The sequence below is a fragment of the Ruditapes philippinarum genome, unplaced genomic scaffold (genome assembly GCF_026571515.1).
Source record: "Ruditapes philippinarum isolate M1 unplaced genomic scaffold, ASM2657151v2 ctg877_1_1_1_1, whole genome shotgun sequence".
In the NCBI taxonomy this organism is placed as follows: Eukaryota; Metazoa; Mollusca; class Bivalvia; order Venerida; family Veneridae; genus Ruditapes; species Ruditapes philippinarum.
This window is the reverse complement of record NW_026865893.1, coordinates 91,457-110,896: the sequence shown is the minus strand read 5'-3', so window position 1 is coordinate 110,896 and position 19,440 is coordinate 91,457. Positions and strand designations below refer to the sequence as shown.

At 33.4% G+C, this 19,440-nt stretch overlaps 1 protein-coding gene across 1 annotated transcript in view; it reads left to right on the top strand.

Annotated features, from left to right (window-relative positions):
• The window catches only part of LOC132730683 (filamin-A-like), a gene marked incomplete at its 5' end in the record, with an annotated part of 108,706 nt that overhangs the window by 47,349 nt on the left and 41,917 nt on the right, over positions 1 to 19,440 (top strand). The window contains 19 exon segments of the mRNA XM_060716662.1: positions 217 to 525; positions 786 to 1,067; positions 1,407 to 1,694; positions 1,935 to 2,018; positions 2,358 to 2,639; positions 3,009 to 3,290; positions 3,600 to 3,878; positions 4,380 to 4,676; positions 5,212 to 5,505; positions 5,815 to 6,090; positions 6,315 to 6,599; positions 7,082 to 7,366; positions 7,657 to 7,941; positions 10,341 to 10,625; positions 11,461 to 11,745; positions 13,379 to 13,663; positions 13,970 to 14,542; positions 17,240 to 17,413; positions 17,830 to 18,153. Coding sequence (XP_060572645.1) covers positions 217 to 525; positions 786 to 1,067; positions 1,407 to 1,694; positions 1,935 to 2,018; positions 2,358 to 2,639; positions 3,009 to 3,290; positions 3,600 to 3,878; positions 4,380 to 4,676; positions 5,212 to 5,505; positions 5,815 to 6,090; positions 6,315 to 6,599; positions 7,082 to 7,366; positions 7,657 to 7,941; positions 10,341 to 10,625; positions 11,461 to 11,745; positions 13,379 to 13,663; positions 13,970 to 14,542; positions 17,240 to 17,413; positions 17,830 to 18,153 — 5,454 coding nt within the window.

Here is a 19,440-nt window from a genome sequence, read left to right as displayed (position 1 = left end):
AATATCCTTGTTGAAAAATATTGCAAAATCTAAAAATTACAAATTTTGTTTGGTTGTCAATATTGAAGTTGCTTCAATAATATTAGTTAATCTTTGATCTTAAAAATATATTGTGAATAAGGGATAAAATTTATTAAACAAAAATGCAGTATATTAATTACAACAAATGAAAAAAAAATAAATAAAAAAAATAACATCAAATACACTATTTAACAGCGGTTGAGGTAGGGGAGGCAAGGCCTATCAGTATCATTACAACATCCATGCCAAAGAAAGATGCCCCTTGCAAGGTGACTGCTACAAATCCTAAAGGCAAAACTGTTGAGTTGCCTGTAAAGAAAAGTCCCGAGGGTTATACAACCACTTGGACACCCTCCGATCAAGGTCCGCACAAGGTTGCTGTTGATTATGATAAGAAACCTGTGCCAAACTCTCCATTCCCTGTTGAAGTTGTCCCCAAAGGATCAAAAGGCCCTGCTAAAGATAAACCCACAGGGGAAGTAACTGTGAAAGGCCTTGATACACGTAAGCTTGCAATGAAAATATTAATTTGGGATTTTTTTTGAAATGCCAATATATATTCAATATATAAATTAATTGAAACATAAGTATTGAAAAGGTTACATTCTTAGCTTTCAGGCAGTTAAATATTAAGATTTAAACAAAATAAAAGATAAAAGAGATAATTAAAATATACTCAAAATATTTAGATAACTTTCAAAGCAAATGCTGTTTTTGAAATGATAAAAAAAGAAAACATGCTGAGAAATCATGTTTGATTGCAGCAATTCAGACTGGTGAAAAGAGAATGGTTACCGTGGTAACAACCAGTGCACCAAAGAAGGATGCACCATGCACTGTAACAACAATCAATCCTAAAGGTCGCAGTACTACTTTAAAAACTAAGCCAGTGACTGAAGGTTATGAGGGAGTTTTCTCCCCTTGGGATACTGGGGTACATAAAGTCAAAGTCGAATATGATGGGCAGGAGATCCCTAATTCACCTTTTGAAGTTGAAGTGTACAAAATCAATATATCTGCTGTTGTTGTGAAGGGACTTGAAAAACGTAAGATTCAAAATCTGTTTTGGGTTTTTGTTAAGTATAAGTAAACCAGTGTTATATAAGTACATTTGTATTTCAAGTTGTCAAGCATAAAATAGGAAACTTTACATTTAAAATAAAAATGTAAATTGACAGAAAGTTAGTTTAAAATACTAAAATTTTGTACTGATATAAAGACTGTTACATGAATGAAATTTCTGTAAGTTATTTACAACCTCTAGCACCTTTCATTCTTTCAAAATATTTTCAATTAATAATTCTTTTTCTGTAATTCCCTCTTTAACTACAAAACAATTCTATATTGACTAGGATCTGATATATTACTATAAATATTCAATTCAGCAATTCCTCTTGGTGAAACAAGAAAGATTAGTATCATTACAAAAGACGCTGGTAAATCTGACCTTCCCTGCAAAGTCATTGTGACCACACCTAAAGGTCAAACTGAAGAAATCCCTACAGAAAAATCCCCAGAGGGTTACACTAGTGACTTTACCCCAAAAGAGCCCGGGGAGCACAAAGTGAAAGTAGAATACGCTACAAAAGAAGTGCCGAAATCACCGTTTACAGTCTCCGTTGAAGTTTCCGAAATCCAGCCTAAAAAGGCTGGGAAACCAACAGAAGCAGCCCGTAAGTGGCCCAACCTATATTTAGAATTTCAAATTTATTTCTTTTAAAAGTGTACAAAAACAACATTTAAATTGAAAATTATCCAATTAAAAAAAAGGGATTAAAATAGATATATAAAAAAATGACACATAAAAGTAAATAAAAATGAGACAACAAAAACAAAAAAAAACAAAAAATTAAGATGAAATTTTATGCTGTTAAATGTTATATAATAAAATATATTTGCTGTTTTTTAAACAGCTGAGAAAATTGAACCCAAGAAAGCTGCGCCAACTAAAGCTGCACCTGGTGAAGGCGGAGTTACTGTTAAAGGCCTTGATACCCGTAAGCAAACATTAACCCTTACATTGCTTATTTGCTGGTGATGATATCAGTAAAAATGAATTAAGTACCCTTAGAAACTGTTATTATTCTTCTTATTGATGTAAAAGCTTGTTATTTACTGCTTATTGAATGCTTAATAACACAAGATTTTAATATTAAGTTTATGTTATTGATTAATTATCTAGCAGCTGAGTTGTTAGGTAGACTGACTGGCAAACAAAATGACTGCACTTTATCAATTTTTTTTTTCGCTCTAAAAATCTCAGTTATGTATAGTTCATATTTGTAATACCAATAAAATTTAGGAAAAAGGACACACAAATATTTCCTTTTTTGCAGCTGTTTCTCCCGGCGAGAAACGTCCTGTTCTTGTTGACACAACAAAAGCACCAAAGAAAGACGCTCCTTGTAAACTAACTATGACCAATCCTAAAGGTCGCTCTGTTGAACTGAAAACAAAACAAGTTCCCGATGGTTACGAAACCACCTTTTCCTCATGGGATAAAGGCACTCACATTATTAAAGTTGAATATGATGGTAAAGAGATACCAGAGTCGCCTTTCAATGTAGAGGTCGAGAAAATTGATGTATCGAAAGTCAGTGTCAAAGGTCTCGATACTCGTAAGTGAAAAAAATTATTGCGCTCAATAATATATAAATATCTAAAAATACCTTGTCTGACTTCAGCTAATGTAAAAATAAGCCAGGAAAATGTTATCCCAAGTTGTTATTATTGATTATATGAAATTTTAAAAATTTAAAGTAAAAGTTATTTTAACATACCCAAGTTTCTTCTGGTCTAAAAATGCTAAATAGAGTGAAATATGTAAACTTGTTTCATAATCTTTTAAGTAACAAGGGCATTTTATACTTATGTTTCAAAGTTGTTGCACAATAACTGTTGTAACACTCCTTTACAATAAATCTTCTTGTCAACTCAATTAAATGTTTGAACCATTATCTCGCAAATAAATTTCCTTCCTTTATTAGCCATACCTCTTGGGGAAACAAGGAAGGTTACTATACTTACACACGAGACAGGACGAGCAGATGCGCCTTGCTCTGTTGTTTCCACATCCCCTAAAGGGAAAACAGAAGAAATACCTACTGAGAAAATCCCTGAAGGATATGTCTGTAATTTCACACCTAAAGAGAAAGGTGACCACAAGGTCAAAGTCACATACGCAGGAAAAGAAGTTCCAAATTCACCATTCAGTGTTAATGTTGAGGCATTAGATATATCTGGCGTAAAAGTTAAAGGCCTTGAAAAATGTAAGTTCATCAAAGATTGAATTTAAAAAAGTAATTAAACTGATGTAATTTCTATAAAAATACAGTTGTCACTAGTAAAACAGTAGTTACTTAAAATAGATGGAAAAAAATGTGTATTATAGACAGTTTTACAATTTCAAAAGTCAAAAGTCATAATGGTAGTATACAATATACAGAAATAGAGAAATTAAGTTATTTCAATATTCAACACTTACCATATATTTAAGGTATTTTATATTTTTAAAGCATCCTGTATGATTAAGAACACTTCCACTACAATTGATATTAGTATAATACTTTATTTAACAGCAATTATGGTTGGTGAAAAGCGTACAATATCAATTATTACAACATCCACTGGAAAGAAAGACCTTCCCTGTAGAGTACATGTCACTAATCCTAAAGGGGTCACAACTGAATTGTTCACAAGTACGACCCCTGAAGGTCACGAGACATTTTTCACACCAACTGACCTTGGAAAACACACTGTTACTGTTGAGGTTGCTGGACAGGAAGTGCCGGGCTCGCCATTCCCTGTGACTGTTACCAAGTTTGAGCAGAGAATTGATGTTGAGGGCTTAGATACCCGTATGTGTCTAATATAATTTTGAATTATATTGTTTACGCAAATATTATTTAATTTATTCATCTTTGATTGAAGATACAAATTTTGATATTAACAGGAAAAATTAATTTAATTGAAAGAGAATGGAGCTTTAATGGTTAAGGTGTCTTCCTCTTGACCTAGGCATCAATGGGTCACAGCCATGTATCCTCATTTGATGTTATTACTGGTTAGTTCCAGTTTAGCAGATTGGAGAATGGTTCAGATAAAGCTACAATTTTTTTTGCACTACCGAGCTTGTCAGAGGAATAAGAATATTAAAGTAGCAAAAATATACTGTGACCATGAATTAGCTTTGCAGGAAATAGCACATCAGCTTAGTATCAGTATATATTTTTGACTAGTAAAAAAGTAACAGCTTTTTAAGAAGATTATGGAAAATAAATCGGAAAATGTTTTTCTATGATTTTTTTTTTTCACATTGAAGAAGATTGTTTTGACCTTATTTTCATATAATTATATAGCATTGACAATGGGTGAGAAAAGAGATATTGCAGTGTTGGTCACAGCACCTGCTAAACCGAACAGATTTGCGCCTGAACCTACTTGTAAAATCACTGTGGCAAACCCTAAGGGAAGAAACTTTGAACCAAAAATGGACAAAACCCCTAAAGGGTTCAAAACTTTCTACCAGTCGAATGAGCCAGGGCCCCATATTTTCAAGGTTGAATACAATGGGAAAGAGATTCCTGATTCTCCATTCACTTGTGAAGTTGAGAAACTGGAGATCAGAAAGGTTGATGTTAAAGGCCTTGAAACACGTGAGTTTGTTCGTGAAATATTCATGTACTCAAACAGTATTTTATTCAGTTGTAAAAGATTTACCTACCATTGATACTATTAAGATTTCTAAGATGTATCCTGACATTGTTTTAAAGGTTTGCTGTACAAAATAATAATACATGCTACTCTTTGTGCCTTATAGCAAAGGCATTCTTTTTAAGATTACAAAAATGATATCAATGAAAATAAATAAAATAAAAAAGAAATGTTTAAAAATGTTAAAAAAATACAGATCTCATTATCTGTAATTAGATGTAGCAACTTGTTTATCAATTTAATTTGAAAGTAAAATATATGAGCATTTTAAGTTAATGAAGTTTAAATGGTAAATTAAGGGTTCTATGCAAAACAAAACAACAGATAATGCCTTGGAGATGCCAAGTCATTTCCATTAGAGTGTTTGAACAGAGTTGCAAAATGTAAAAATGACGAACCCCATATTAAATGTAACAATAGTATATTTACCATTGAAAGCAACACAAAGTATAAAATCAAGCTTTAAATGAATTACAGCAATTGAGGTAGGAGAACAAAGACCAATTCAGGTGATTACCAAAGACTGTGGCAAACCTGATGCACCTTGCAAGGTCACGGCAGTTGCTCCTAAAGGAGACACTAAAGATCTTCCCACAAAGAAGATTCCTGAAGGTTTCGAGACACTTTACGCCCCATTGGAGGTTGGTCCTCACAAGATCAAAGTGGAATATGCAAACCGCGAAGTTCCCAAGTCTCCTTACCCTGTTGAAGTCCAGCCTAAATCAGGAAAACCTAAAGAAACACCTGTTACTGTCAAGGGCTTAGAAACACGTAAGCAGAAAAATAAAATCTTGATTGTGAAAAAAAGAAGAAGAAGTAATGTAAATGTAAAAGCATTTTAGCTTAAATTAAAGAAATGCTAGTTACTGTAGTACTGGGCTAACTGTAGTATAAATAAATGTTACAAAAAAAAAAGTAATTAGTTAATTTTTTTTTTTAAAGCATCTGGTAAACTGCATAAAAATAATGGCATAGTAATGTTACTTTATCTGAGTAATGTCTTAATGCTGTACTTGAATTTAGTCATATAATCATCAAAATAGTTATGGTGGTCTTTTGCTTTTCTAAATATCAAAATAGCGGTCACTGTTGGTGAAAAGAGACCAATCACCGTGACAACTGGAAAACCAGACGCCCCTTGCAAAGTCACTGCAACCAATCCTAAAGGCAAACCATCTGACGTTCCAACAAAGAAACTTAAAGATGGCTATGAAGCAACTTTCGCACCATTGGAAGAAGGTCCTTACAAGGTCAAGGTTGAATATGCTGGAAAAGAGGCCCCTGGGTCGCCTTTCGCTGTTGAGGTGAAACCAAAGACTGACCTTTCGAGTATTGAAGTCAAGGGACTTGAAACTCGTAAGTGTCACTTCAGAGAATGAAATTTTTCATTTGTTGGAAACATATTCGAGCAAATCTTACAAAATGTAGATTTTCAAATGATTTTTTTTTTCATTTCTTTTAAATTTAAACAATGTAAATTAGACAATGTAAATTAGAAAAAAGGGTTAAATAAAAGAAGTTTTAAATGTGTAAGCTACTTAAGAAAGTTCAACTATTAAAACTGCTCAACACTTTTTCAGCAATTCAACCAAATGAAAAGAGAAAGATTTCCATTATCACAAAAGCATCCAAAACACCTAATGCTCCATGTAAAGTCGTTGCATTGAACCCATTGGGAAAACCAACTAATTTACCCACTCAGAAAACTAAAGACGGTTATGAGGCTACATTTGCCCCATTGGAAACTGGGCCACACTTGATCAGGGTTGATTTTGACAATAAAGAACTACCAAAGTCGCCATACCCAGCAAATGTAGAGCTTGCTTGTGACATTTCTAAGGTTGATATAAAGGGATTAGAGAAACGTGAGTTACCTCCGACACTTTGCTGTTTTCTTGTGGTGTATTTTCTTATTTGTGTGACGATTTGATTCTTATATAAAAGCATATTAATGACTTTTGTGTGAAGTCGGGTCCCCATGTTTATTGATATTATTTTCTTTAGGTTGACATGTTCAAACTTAAGTTGTTTTCTTGTGTTTTTTTTACATTTTTTTTAAACTAAGCATAGCTTGATATTTATTTCCATTTGAGGTTTTTTTCTGAATGAGAAATTTCATTAATGAATTGCATTAATTTATATATTATGATATGTATTTTTGAATTTTTCTTCCAACATCAACTGCGAGAACCGTATAACATCTTAATAAATCTATTTCTACCTAGTATTGATTTTCCCAATAATATATAATTCAAAGATATTATTTTTCTCCCAGAACTTTACTAATTCTATCATGGAGTCATTATCTCCCTTACTTATAACTTAACTCCCCTTATTACTATTGCAGCTGTGGAGGTAGATGAATTTAGACCCGTCAAGGTCATTACCAAAGATACGGGCAATGAGGATGCCCCTTGCAAAGCATCGTGCATCGTGCCTTCGGGTCGCACTTTTATGTTGCCCACAAAGAAAGTTCCCGAAGGGTATGAGGTCATGTTTCACCCCACAGAACAAGGTCCACATAAGCTTCACTTTGATGTCGCTGGAAAGGAAGTGCCTAAATCTCCTGTTTCAACAAATGTTCAACCTAAATTAGATATCAAAAAGTTACAAGTTAAGGGGTTAGAAAAGCGTAAGTTTGAATCTCTTCATTTTGGCTGTATTCTGAACTGTTCCCTAAATATATCTATGAAATGTAGATTAGAAAATGGTTAAGAATTCAAACAGAAAGTAACAATTAAGAATTTAGATTTCCGTTTTTTGATGTTGTTGTAAACATGTTGCATTCTGGTGGTGTGTACAATGTAATTACCTTGAAAAATTACTCATTTTCGTTTTTAAAAACTGAACAAAAGCCTTAAAAACACACTTAATATAGAGATCTTTAATTGACTACATTTCGTTTTTTCCTATTTGATACAGCCATAATGTTGGGAGAAACACGACCAATTTCGATCGTAACTGCTCAAACTGGGAGACCTGATCTCCCATGTAAGGTCTTAGCCAAAGGTCCAATCAACCCTTATCAAGAACTTCCGACTAAAAAAACAAAAGACGGGCTTGAATGCGAATTTACACCAACTGAAAGTGGAGACAGCTATGTTAAAGTTATATATGGGGAAAAGGAGGTTCCCAAATCTCCGTACTATGTAGATGTGCAATCCCCTGTTGATATAACTAAAGTTCAAATAAAGGGGCTTGAAAAGCGTAAGTTAGTTTTGACGGGTTAGGGTAGCACGGAGTGATTAGTTCTTTCTTGTTGCTGCTGGGCTGACACTTTGTTGACTTGTCGCTAATTATGATATTTTCAGTACAAGATTTTTTTTTCTAGGTAAAAGCATGAATGGCTATATATGCAAAAAGTAGATGCTGCGAAAAATTGATTTTTTATACTAATTTAATAAAAAATTGGCCCATGATTGAACAACAAAATAATAGCACCAGTTTTTTTCAATGTACTCACCATTGACAGTTTTTGATTGACAGTCTTTATGTTCACTCTAAATTAACTTGGATCTTTGGCAAGACAGATGGGGCACAAGACTGGTTACCATGGAAATGAAATATTGATATAACGAAGGGAGGTAACTTTTTGATATTCTATTCTTTTTTTGTAAAATTAAAAAAAAAATCATCTTTCAATAAAAACCTTTTTTGTTTTATGCCTTCTGTCTTTTCTTTACAGAAAAATGACCTTGAAAGGTCAAAAGGTTATGAACTTGTGTATACTCTCCATCGAATTGTGCCAAAGATTTTAGAAATTACTCACAACAATGTGCTTTTGTGTGTGCTGAGGTATATCTTGGGATCAAGCACTATCATTTTGCTCTTCGTTGTAGATTATAGACTGGTTTTTATAAAATACAGAATATCATTTTTATGTCTGTTTGCTGAATTCATATACGTGTGCTTTATATTTCCGTTATAACATGTGTTCGTATATTTTAGTTTTAGACTAATCGTTCATTTTCAGGTTTAAGTATTTTGCCGGTGATTATTGACAGTCATAGATACATGTTGTATATAAGCTCATTTTACATGGTTCTTAGTAAAAGATAAGATTTTATGGTTACGATAATGATAAATTCAGTTAGAAAGATATCCCAATTTTGATTTTATCAGCAATTGAAGTTGGAGAGCCCCGCCCAATCACCATCAACACATTGTCAACTGCCAAACCAGATGCTCCTTGCTTTGTGTCTGTGACAAATCCTCGGGGACAGACAGTTGAGCTCCCCACAAAGCCTGGCCCAGAAGGTTACACTACTACATTTGCTCCAGTCGAACCTGGCCCACACAAGGTCAATGTCGCCTTTGCTGGGCAAGAATTACCAAAGTCACCATATCCAGTTAAGGTTGAACCAAGAGCAAATGTAGGGGCAGTAACTGTGAGAGGATTGGAGAAGCGTAAGTTAGCGCATGGCTGAGATGATTGATTAATGTTAGATGTTGTAACATGTAGAAATAACTAACGTCGTATTGTAAAACTGAAATCTTATCAATAACAGTGATTGATGATTCACGTATGTATGTTTCAAGAGATTAAATTATCACCATGTAGAAAAGAATATGTTCCAACCAGGGATTGTTATTTTAATGGTAAAAACTGCTTTGCACGGTAATGACACAATTCCAAAGCAGAAAGAAACAAGACGAGAAAGTGTAAGGTTGATGAACATGGGAATACAACAAAGTACAGCCATTATTGTTGACCAAACAGTTGACCTAGTTGACAGCACAATTGAAGATAAGAAAAATACAAAGTACAATTTAGTGTTGAAGACTTTTTACTTGTGGACTTTGGATCTTTGTTACCATAGAACCTGTTTTTTTGTACCAATTTTGCAGAAAATTTAGGAATATCAAAGTTGAAATCTTTTATGACTTTAACTGTTAATGTTCATCAGCTTTGATTCTCTTAAAAAAAATCATTACAGAATTTTTCAGTTTAAGAAGGAAGATGTTAAAGCAAACTTTATATATACTGAAATTTGATCCGAGTGGCCTGATCAAAGATTGCAGATGCTTCAAGCATATCATTCTCATTCTTATAGCAAAAAAAAAGAGAAGATATTTCATGTGATACATTAAATAATGCAGTCCTTTTCATTATTACATCTTCATAACAACACATCAATATTTAAAACTCATTATTTTTGCATGATTCATTGAAATCTGTACCTTATTAAGTTGATATAACAATAGATTTTTTTTAAATAGTAATTTATAATTAAAGTATAGATTGAGTGAAACTAACTTATTCCATAATACAATAACGTTGCTAAACTTTTAATATATGTTTTTTTCAAGCAAGATTATAGAATTATTAAAATATAGTTAACAACTTTCTATATTAAGTATGTGTTATACCTGTTAATGTGTTTAACCTGTAAAGCGTAAAGTTTTTGCAGTGTTTTAAATGTTGTCTTAACTGTAATTGTTGCGTGCCGCATATTTTCAAATCTATAAATTGGTCGGTCAAAAGTACTCACTCAAACAACCAGCCTATTTGCGGATGGCAATATTTAAAAAACGGCACATGTTTATTATATTGTATAGTGTACAGTATTTGGATGTTGATTGTGTGTAATGTTTTATTCTATTAGCTGTGGAAGTTGGAGAGACACGCCCCATCACCATAGATACGACATCGACTGGGAAGCCCGATGCCCCTTGTAGGGTGTCTGTTACAAACCCCAAGGGTAAAACGGCTGAATTGCCGGCTAAAACCTCGCCAGAAGGATATCAGACTCTCTTTGCTCCTCTTGAACCTGGTCCGCATGTAGTTAATGTTGAGTTCGCTGGCCAGAAAGTGCCAGATTCACCTTTCAATGTCGATGTAATGCCGGCCGCTGAAGTGGGCGCCGTGCAGGTTACCGGACTTGATACTCGTAAGTGGGTGCATCATGGAACCAATATATAGTCACATTACAGTCATGCAAAATATTTTTTTTAAGAAAAAAAACCAACGATGCCTTGGCTTCCCCTATCATTTGTAGCATAGATTTGGAATGCATTAAAATGGAGAGAATCTTTATGATATGAATCTTAATGATTTATGCTAGTTTCAGGAAAAAAAGTTTCGCGGTTACTTTTTCATGGTTTTCTTTTTGTTTTAATATTACCACGAAAAATACCATACCACCAGCTAGATCAGCTTGCAATACTTTGCTTTCAGGATATAGAAATATGGACCTGCAAGATACGGAAAACAAATGATAATGTTTGTGTTTATTTGGTCATTATTTTAACCCGTACACTTTAGCCATGCTAACTAGCTTTTTACTAGCCCTATGTGTGTTATGTATTGTAGTGATAGTAGTATTGTTTATTGTACCAATGTATACCTATAATTGAGATGTCATTTTGAAGTGACTGATTACTTTTAGATATTAAGAAGTTTGTAGAGACTAGTCTGTTGTTTTTTTTTCGATAATGTATTAAACTTATGATAAATCTTCTTATTGATTCCCTATGTTTACTAAGTTATAACATCTAATACTCTTATTGTGTAAATAGATATAGAATTTTTTCAAATCCTACATTCATATTTAACCCGTGTAATTTCTCTGAGTCGATAAAAAACTTTCTTTCTTTGTGGTAATATTCTTAATTAAGATTAAAGTATTGTTTGTGCTCTCATGCTATGCAAAAAAACCCAAAAAAAACACAACCTTAAAAACAAGCAAAAGTTTTGCTTTATGCACTAATAATCTGTGCTTGTAGCTGTGGAAGTTGGTGAAGCCCGCCCTGTTCAGATCAACACTACTAAAACTGGAAAACCAGATGCTCCATGCCGCGTCACAGCAACAACGCCAAAGGGTGTCACTGCTGAACTACCCACTCAGCAAACACCAGAAGGCTACCAGACTGTTTTCGCCCCACTTGAAGAGGGCCCACATAAGGTCAATGTAAATTATGCTGGAAAAGAAGTTCCAAAATCACCTTTCACTGTTCAGGTTGAACCTGCTTGCGATACTGGAAAGGTTGAGGTTATGGGATTAGAGACTCGTAAGTTTTTTAATCGGAATGGACCAATCAGAGAGCTGGGAATGATTCACGGATAATCTCGTTGGCTGAAGTGTAACCCTCTGCACTGCTTGAACTCAAAGTTTCACCCTTTTTCTTTCTTTTAGAGTAGCGAACTTGAAAATTACCTATGCATGACTTAAATCTATATCTAGCTGTCTGACATACAGAGCGTTTTCTCACGACATTGATTGGCTGCAGGAATGTAAAAGCTTTAACTTTAGTTGTCTACTTCAGTTTACTCTCATTTCATGTAAAATGTCTGAAAATTGTGAAATCAGCATCTGAATGTTTTGTCTTCTTTGTTATTTTCTTTTCATTTTCTGCTCTTCTGTCTCATTGTTTAGTATGCCTTGATAATCTGACAGATGTACCTGACAGATTGTAAACTCTGCTTAGTCATGTTTTCATTGTAAGTCACTCTGCTTAGTCATGTGTACATTTAAAGAGTAAAGATTGTAAACTCTGCTAAGTCATGTGTCCAGTGTAAGTCTCTGCTAAGTCATGTGTCTAATGTAAGATTTTTGCATGATGTTAAAAATCTGGAAAAGGGATGATTAAGGCATTTCTAAAGTTCTTCTTAAATAGTTCGGAATCGAATTATTCCTTTGTCAGTCATGATTTATGTACTGCACTGCATGGAAACTGTGAGATAAGCTTCCAGAATGTTCTGATCAACAACATTTTGTAGCAGCGAAATTGCATCATGGGTGGGTAATTATCTTACATAAAAACAATTCCATTTTTCCTTCTGCAAATATCTCTATTCAAGAACAGCTTTTGTTTAATGCTTAACAATTAACAAGCAACAAGTACAAATATATGATAAAAACTTCTAATTGTTTTTTTTAAACACATGATCCATATCAGAATAAAGATTTCATTTAACATTTTCATCATTGTTGCTATCCATTTTATGAGTTTAGTATAAAATAGTTTTGCAATTCATTTAACATCTTCAACATTGTTGCTTTTCATTTTATGAGTTTGAAATAAAATAGTTTTGCCTTGATGTACAGATGCGCAGCAATTCAGTAAAATGCTTGTAAACTTATTGATGTTTTATCATGCCTGTTGTGTGAAGTTGCATGAGATGTTTCATGAAAATGTTGAGCCGTTTACTGTACACTGTTTCAGTGTTAATGTCTAGTGCTTATACAAAGACATATTATGTATACTGTGTCCAGTGAAATTCAGTGTTGATTTTGACAATGTACATGTTTTAAAAAGCATGGTTTTCTTCAATCATGGGCAAACTTTACTAATCCAGATACAATGTAAAATTTATTTAGAAACTTAAGAATTAATTTGCAAAACTTACAACATTAAAACAACTTGCTTGAGACAAAAATTCCTAAATCTAAACAACTTGTTGGTAAAACAGCTGTTTTTTAGGAATCTCTCACTTAATTCAAACAAGTTGTTTTGAGCAAAACTTTCTAAATATAAACAGCTTTTTTAGGAATCACTTACTTAATAGAAACTAGTTGTGACAAATTTAGCTTTATGTCAATAATGTATTTTTTCAAATTTGTTAATTGAAGGTCCCGATGATTCTGTTTAAAATGTCATTTGAGAAAATGTATGAAACATACTGTATCTGTTCTTTATATAGCAATCAAGGTTGGAGAGCCACGTCCAATCACCATTATGACCTCTACAACTGGCAAACCTGATGCCCCATGCAAGGTCAATGTAACAAACCCCAGAGGTCAAACTGTGGAGTTGCCAACACGTAAGATACCAGAAGGCTATACAGCCACTTTGGCCCCACAGGAAGTGGGTCCACATCGCGTAAATGTTAACTTCAATGGCAAAGAGGTGCCAAAATCACCTTTCAATGTCATGGCTGAACCGACCATTGATTTCAGCAAGGTGAAGGTCACTGGACTTGAGAAACGTAAGTATAGTTATTTGTTATATTGGCTATATAGCTATGATGCTTTGTTACATAAGCTGTTGATGCATTGATATTTCAAGAATAACAATAATGAATACTACGTTTTAAAGCTTAAAATTTATTTAAGTCAGCATGTACAATGTTAAAAGTCCATGTGTTGCACTATATGTGAAATTTTTCAGTATTTGAACATAATACTTTTTACTGCATATAATTATCAAGATGTCTTCTTTGCCTAAAGGCAGGTACATGTCTGTTGTTTTAATTAAATGTGCTTTATTGCATGCCATCGTTTGCTTTTTTCAGCTGTTGAGGTTGGAGAGATCCGCCCCGTCACCATAGAGACAGCCCAGACTGGTGTAGTAGATGCTCCATGCCAAGTCACCGCCACAAATAAAGTTGGACAAGTTAGAGAGCTCCCTCTCAAACCAACACCACAGGGATACGAGGCACAGTTTGCTCCCTTGGAAGAAGGCGAACACTTGGTGGCTGTAAAATATGCTGGAAAAGAAGTGCCAAAATCACCATTCCCAGTTAAGGCTGTACGTCCATCTGAAATGGTAAAGGCCTATGGTCCAGGTCTTGAACGTGGTGTGTCTGAGGAGCCGTGCAAGTTCACAATTGACACAAGGGAGGTTACTCAACCAGGTGGCATTGGTGTCACAGTTGAAGGCCCAGCTGAAAGCAAGATTGAGTGCCGTGACAACCAAGATGGGACCTGTGATGTCACATATTACCCAGAAGTTCCTGGGGAGTACAACATCAATGTTACATATGCTGATGAGCATATACCAAAGTCACCATTTAAGTCACAGGTGGTACCAAGTGGAAAGATTGACGTCAGCAAAGTTCGAGCCTATGGTCCAGGGTTGGAGCCCGGTAATTGGAGATTTTGTTTAAGCATGGAATGTGAACATGAAAAAGTGTGTTACCCAGTGAATTTTATCTGTTTAATTTTTAATGTCAATGAAATCTTAACTTTGTAACCTGCATGATGTATTTCATTCTTGAGCATGATTAAATGAAATACTGTAATGATGATTTCTATCTATAAAGAATAAATGCAATCATAAAAAAGAGCTTTTCCTTTTGACAGAAGCTCATAGCATGCTTGCACAAAACATGTTTTCTTTTTATTCCAAGAAACTTTAAGATTTTTTTTAATGAATAAATTATCTTTTTGTTTGTATAGTCAAGGCGTTGAATGACTTAAATTCATAGTCACAGATTTCGTAGTCAATACTGAGTAGCTTATCATGCTTATACTTAAGACAAATTCTGTGTTTGCTTAATAGCATGAAGGAAAGATAATTTAACATGTGTAGAGATTGTTTATTAACTGTTTACAGAATGTTTCCTCTGTATTTCAGATCAAACAAAGCATGCTTAACAATAACATTTCTCTTTTTTTTCAGACATTGTCATGTTGCTATGTTTTAAATCCTCTATTCTTTCTTTTTTTCAGAATGCATGTGTTGAACCTCTTAATTTCTTCTCACACCTAGTTAGCAAATTTATTGTACTTTTGATATACAAGATACATGTACCTTTAAAATGTCTGTTTTCTGATACATATAATGTACTTGTATTCTAAATAAATTTTGGGGATTGTTGCAACACTACTGTATCTGATTTTTGTTATAGTATATAGTTACATCAGTATTACACCAAGTCCTTGAGTTACAACTTTTCATATAGTTTTTAAAATAACATTGCACAGAGTCTTTAAATGGAAACTTTTTATAAAAACACAATGGTGTAGTGTTTGTTTGATATAGAAATAGCAAAAGTTAAACACAATCTGTGGAAAAAGAAACACAATAATACTCTATGCACAGTTTGAAGAAACACAAATTGAAAAATTGTCGATTACATAATACACTGAGTAGAAACGAAAGTTTTAAAGCAAAATTGTTGTTTTTAATAGTCAGCAAGTTCATGAAGTAATGACTTTGTTGTAATATATTACCATGGAAACAAAACATTGTTTGTGACTTTATCTTGTTATGAATTCCTGATCTCTAGTTAGCATCTTATAACAGCATGTTCTGTCTTGTTTTTTTGTGTCGCCTTGAAAAAGGTGACATATAGGGGTTACTTTTGTCGGCGGCGTTGTTGTCGTTGTCGGCGTCGTTGTCGGTGTCGTTGTCGGTGTCGGCGTCGGCGTCCCCTTAAGCTTGTCCGGAGCATAAGTCAGTCATTATAAGTTGGATTGACTTCAAACTTGGTATGCATGCTTCTTATAATGACCCGAAGTGCAGTGCATAAGAACCGGTACTCTGCACTTCCTATTTTTTGAGTTATTGCCCTTTGTTAATTTTCATACTTCATTTTTGTCCGGGCCATTTCTCTTAAAGTATAAAAGCTATGGACTTGAAACTTCATAGGATGATAGATCTCATTAAAAAGAAGTGCAGTGCACAAGAAGTGGTACTCTGCATTTCTTATTTTTTGAGTTATTGCCCTTTGTTAATTTTCATACTTTATTTTTGTCTGGACCATTTCTCCTAAAGTATAAAACCTATGGACTTGAAACTTCATAGGATGATAGATCTCATTAAGAAGAAGTGCAATGCACAAGAAGTGGTACTCTGCATTTTTTATTTTTTGAGTTATTGCCTTTGTTAATTTTCATACTTTATTTTTGTCCGGGCCATTTCTCCTTAAGTATAAAATCTATGGACATGAAACTTCATAGGATGATAGATCTCATTAAGAAGAAGTGCAGTGCACAAGAACTGGTACTCTGCATTTCTTATTTTTTGAGTTATTGCCCTTTGTTTATTTTCATACTTTATTTTTGTCCAGGCCATTTCTCAATAATTACAAAAGCTTTAGACTTGAAACTTAATAGGATGATAGATCTTATTGAATTGAAGTGCAGTGCACAGAAACTGCTGCTCTGCATTTCTTATTTTTTGAGTTATTGCCCTTTGTTGATTTTCTAATTTCATTTTTGTCCTGGCCATTTCTCCTAAACTACATTGTTCCCAAGGCGACACATCCGACTCGCGGAGTTCTAGTTTTTAATGAAAATGAAAACGAAAAATTTATGTTTTTTTATGATAAGTTAGGGCATCAAAAGCAAAACCGGAGAAAACTGTTAATTAAAGTTCTGTTAATGAAACCAGAAATTATTTGTCTGTATTCATGATTAAGGTTTATATAATTATTTACATGTATTTATAGAGCTATTTTGGTACATTTACAGTGTTTTTGTTTTGTATAATGATACTATTTGAAGACTTTCTCTAATATAAAAATATGTTTAATTAAAGAGTTCAAGGTTTAATTTGAAATAGTCATTGTTAATAATAGAAATACAGTATTTCCTGTAACAGTGACAGTATGTGTAGTGTATTTACTTGTGGTATCATTTAGCTTTCTTGTTGAAAGTACATGATGATAAAATGTAATAAAATTATATGTAAAAATTAATTCTGTAAGTAAGATAATAACAATAGATAAATAAATGGAAAATCTGATAGTTAGCATCCAGTCTTCCCTTGAGCTTTTATAAATAATAATTATGTTGTGATCGTAAATTCCTGATAGTATATTTTGTGTTTTATACAGGCGTGTTCCTTGACTCACCAACTGGATTCACTGTTGATGCCAAATCTGTGGCACCAACAGGGGATGGTAAAGTGCGCGCCATCGTCACCAGCCCCAGCGGTCAAAGAACCGAGAGTCTTGTTAAAAACAACAACGACGGAACCTATGATGTTCTTTACACACCATACGAACAAGGTATGTTGAACTCTTTTTATAAAATAAATTGCTGCTTTTCAATACAGTCGGACTTGTCCATGCGACCATGTGTATTAAGCGACTTTTGTCTTATGTGACCATGTTTGCTTAATACACAGTAACACATTTGACTGTATATTGTTACTGAACTATTAAGAACTTCTGTTTGACCTAACACAGACAATTTCTTTTTCAAAGACAGACAGTTTTTGATTAGTTAATGATAAAGATTCAGTGGAAAGAAAATGTAAAAAAATGAATTATTAAGTAATTTAAATGTTTTTGAACCATTTCTGTTGACAGGGTTACTGTTCATTTTTCATTGGAATTAATTTTTTTTGTTGTTAAAAATTATATACAAATATATATGTTTTAAGGGTTTAAAACTAAAGTATAAATGTTGATATTGTTTTCAGGTCCTAACACCATCGATGTTACATATGAGAACATCCCAATCCCACAGTCTCCAATCAATGTCAATGCCACACCCGGATGTGACGCGAACCGCGTCAAGGCTTACGGTCCAGGTCTCGAGGGAGGAAACACAGACAACAAGCAGGTGTTTACTGTAGATGTGAAGGGAGCTGGACAGGGTGGTCTTGCTCTGGCTATTGATGGTCCAGCCGAGACTCAGATCAACTGTAAAGACAACAGAGATGGTACCTGTGAGGTCGAGTATGTACCCGTTAAGAAAGGAGATTATGACATCACCGTCAAATTTGCTGATCAACATATTCCAGGTGAGTGTTCCTGTAATTTTAAAACTATTTATAATAATATGTCTACCTGTTAGGATATACCTCAGATAAAACCAAAACAAACATATGTGTATAAAATTAAGATATTCCTATTTAAAGGACAGAAACTATGTTAATATAAATATATATATACCTGTAACAATATGATTGTAAGACTTACCCTCATTCAAACAATTGTAACACACAGAATAACCCATCATACAGCTAAGCAGGTAATTATATGACTTCTGTATGCCACCTGTATTGAGCCTGGGCTCTATGCACCTGTGTGGTGTCTAAACAGAGTAAGACTTAAACCATTGGCTGTTTCTTATAATTCTTTAAATGAACCAAGGACCAGTAATTGTTGTATATTCAAAGCTGGATGAAACCATGGTTATACATTGAAATGTAGTGGGTTAAAGAAATTGTTTGAAAGAATGACTTCTAAACTTTGTTTTAACGACTTATTTGTAATCCATATGGTGATGACAATTACCTTTTAATATATCTTTTTTTCTATATTGTACACTAATCTTACCATTCTATCAGTGTGTTCAATACCTCACTCGTTGCCATATAAATTTGAGACAGTAAATTGTTCATTACAAAATTGCCCTTAAGGGTAACTATTTCTTAAATACAAGGTCAGATATAAGAATTGTAATATCTACATAACTAGATGTTTTTAGTTTTTATATCTTCACTGAAAAAGAACAAATATTATTATAATTTGTGTTATTTTCTTTGTAATGTGATATAAAAATTACAGGTTATAAAAACTAGAAGAAGTGTCATTTATTTTAAGGAGACATCTAACTATATGGTGGGGGAGACAAACTGTTTATTATGACAAAGAACAATTAATTTACCAGGGTGTCAGATTTTATAGTTGAATAAATTTGTCAAATGTATATCTTCTCTTAAGATGGTGCACTTAAAATATGATACTATACCAAATAAATAAGTCATTTTTGTCCCCAGTTTTGCAACATTTTATTTTGCTATGGACTCATATTCTTACTGTAATTAAGGTGTAGTATACCTTATGGTATAAAAATAAAAGATAGATTTTTACTGTGTAATAGGATATTATAAAGAAGTGATATTTTTGACCTTGACCTTACTTGGAAAATAAGGTAATTGTTTTTAAGAACATTTGGAATAAAGGTGGAATATACATTATAGAAATGTTAAGTCTGAAATATTAATTTTTTAAATATCAAGAGAATTTTGTGGATATAAGAAAAAAATATGAAGAAACCTGTATGAATACAGCTTAAAGCTAGT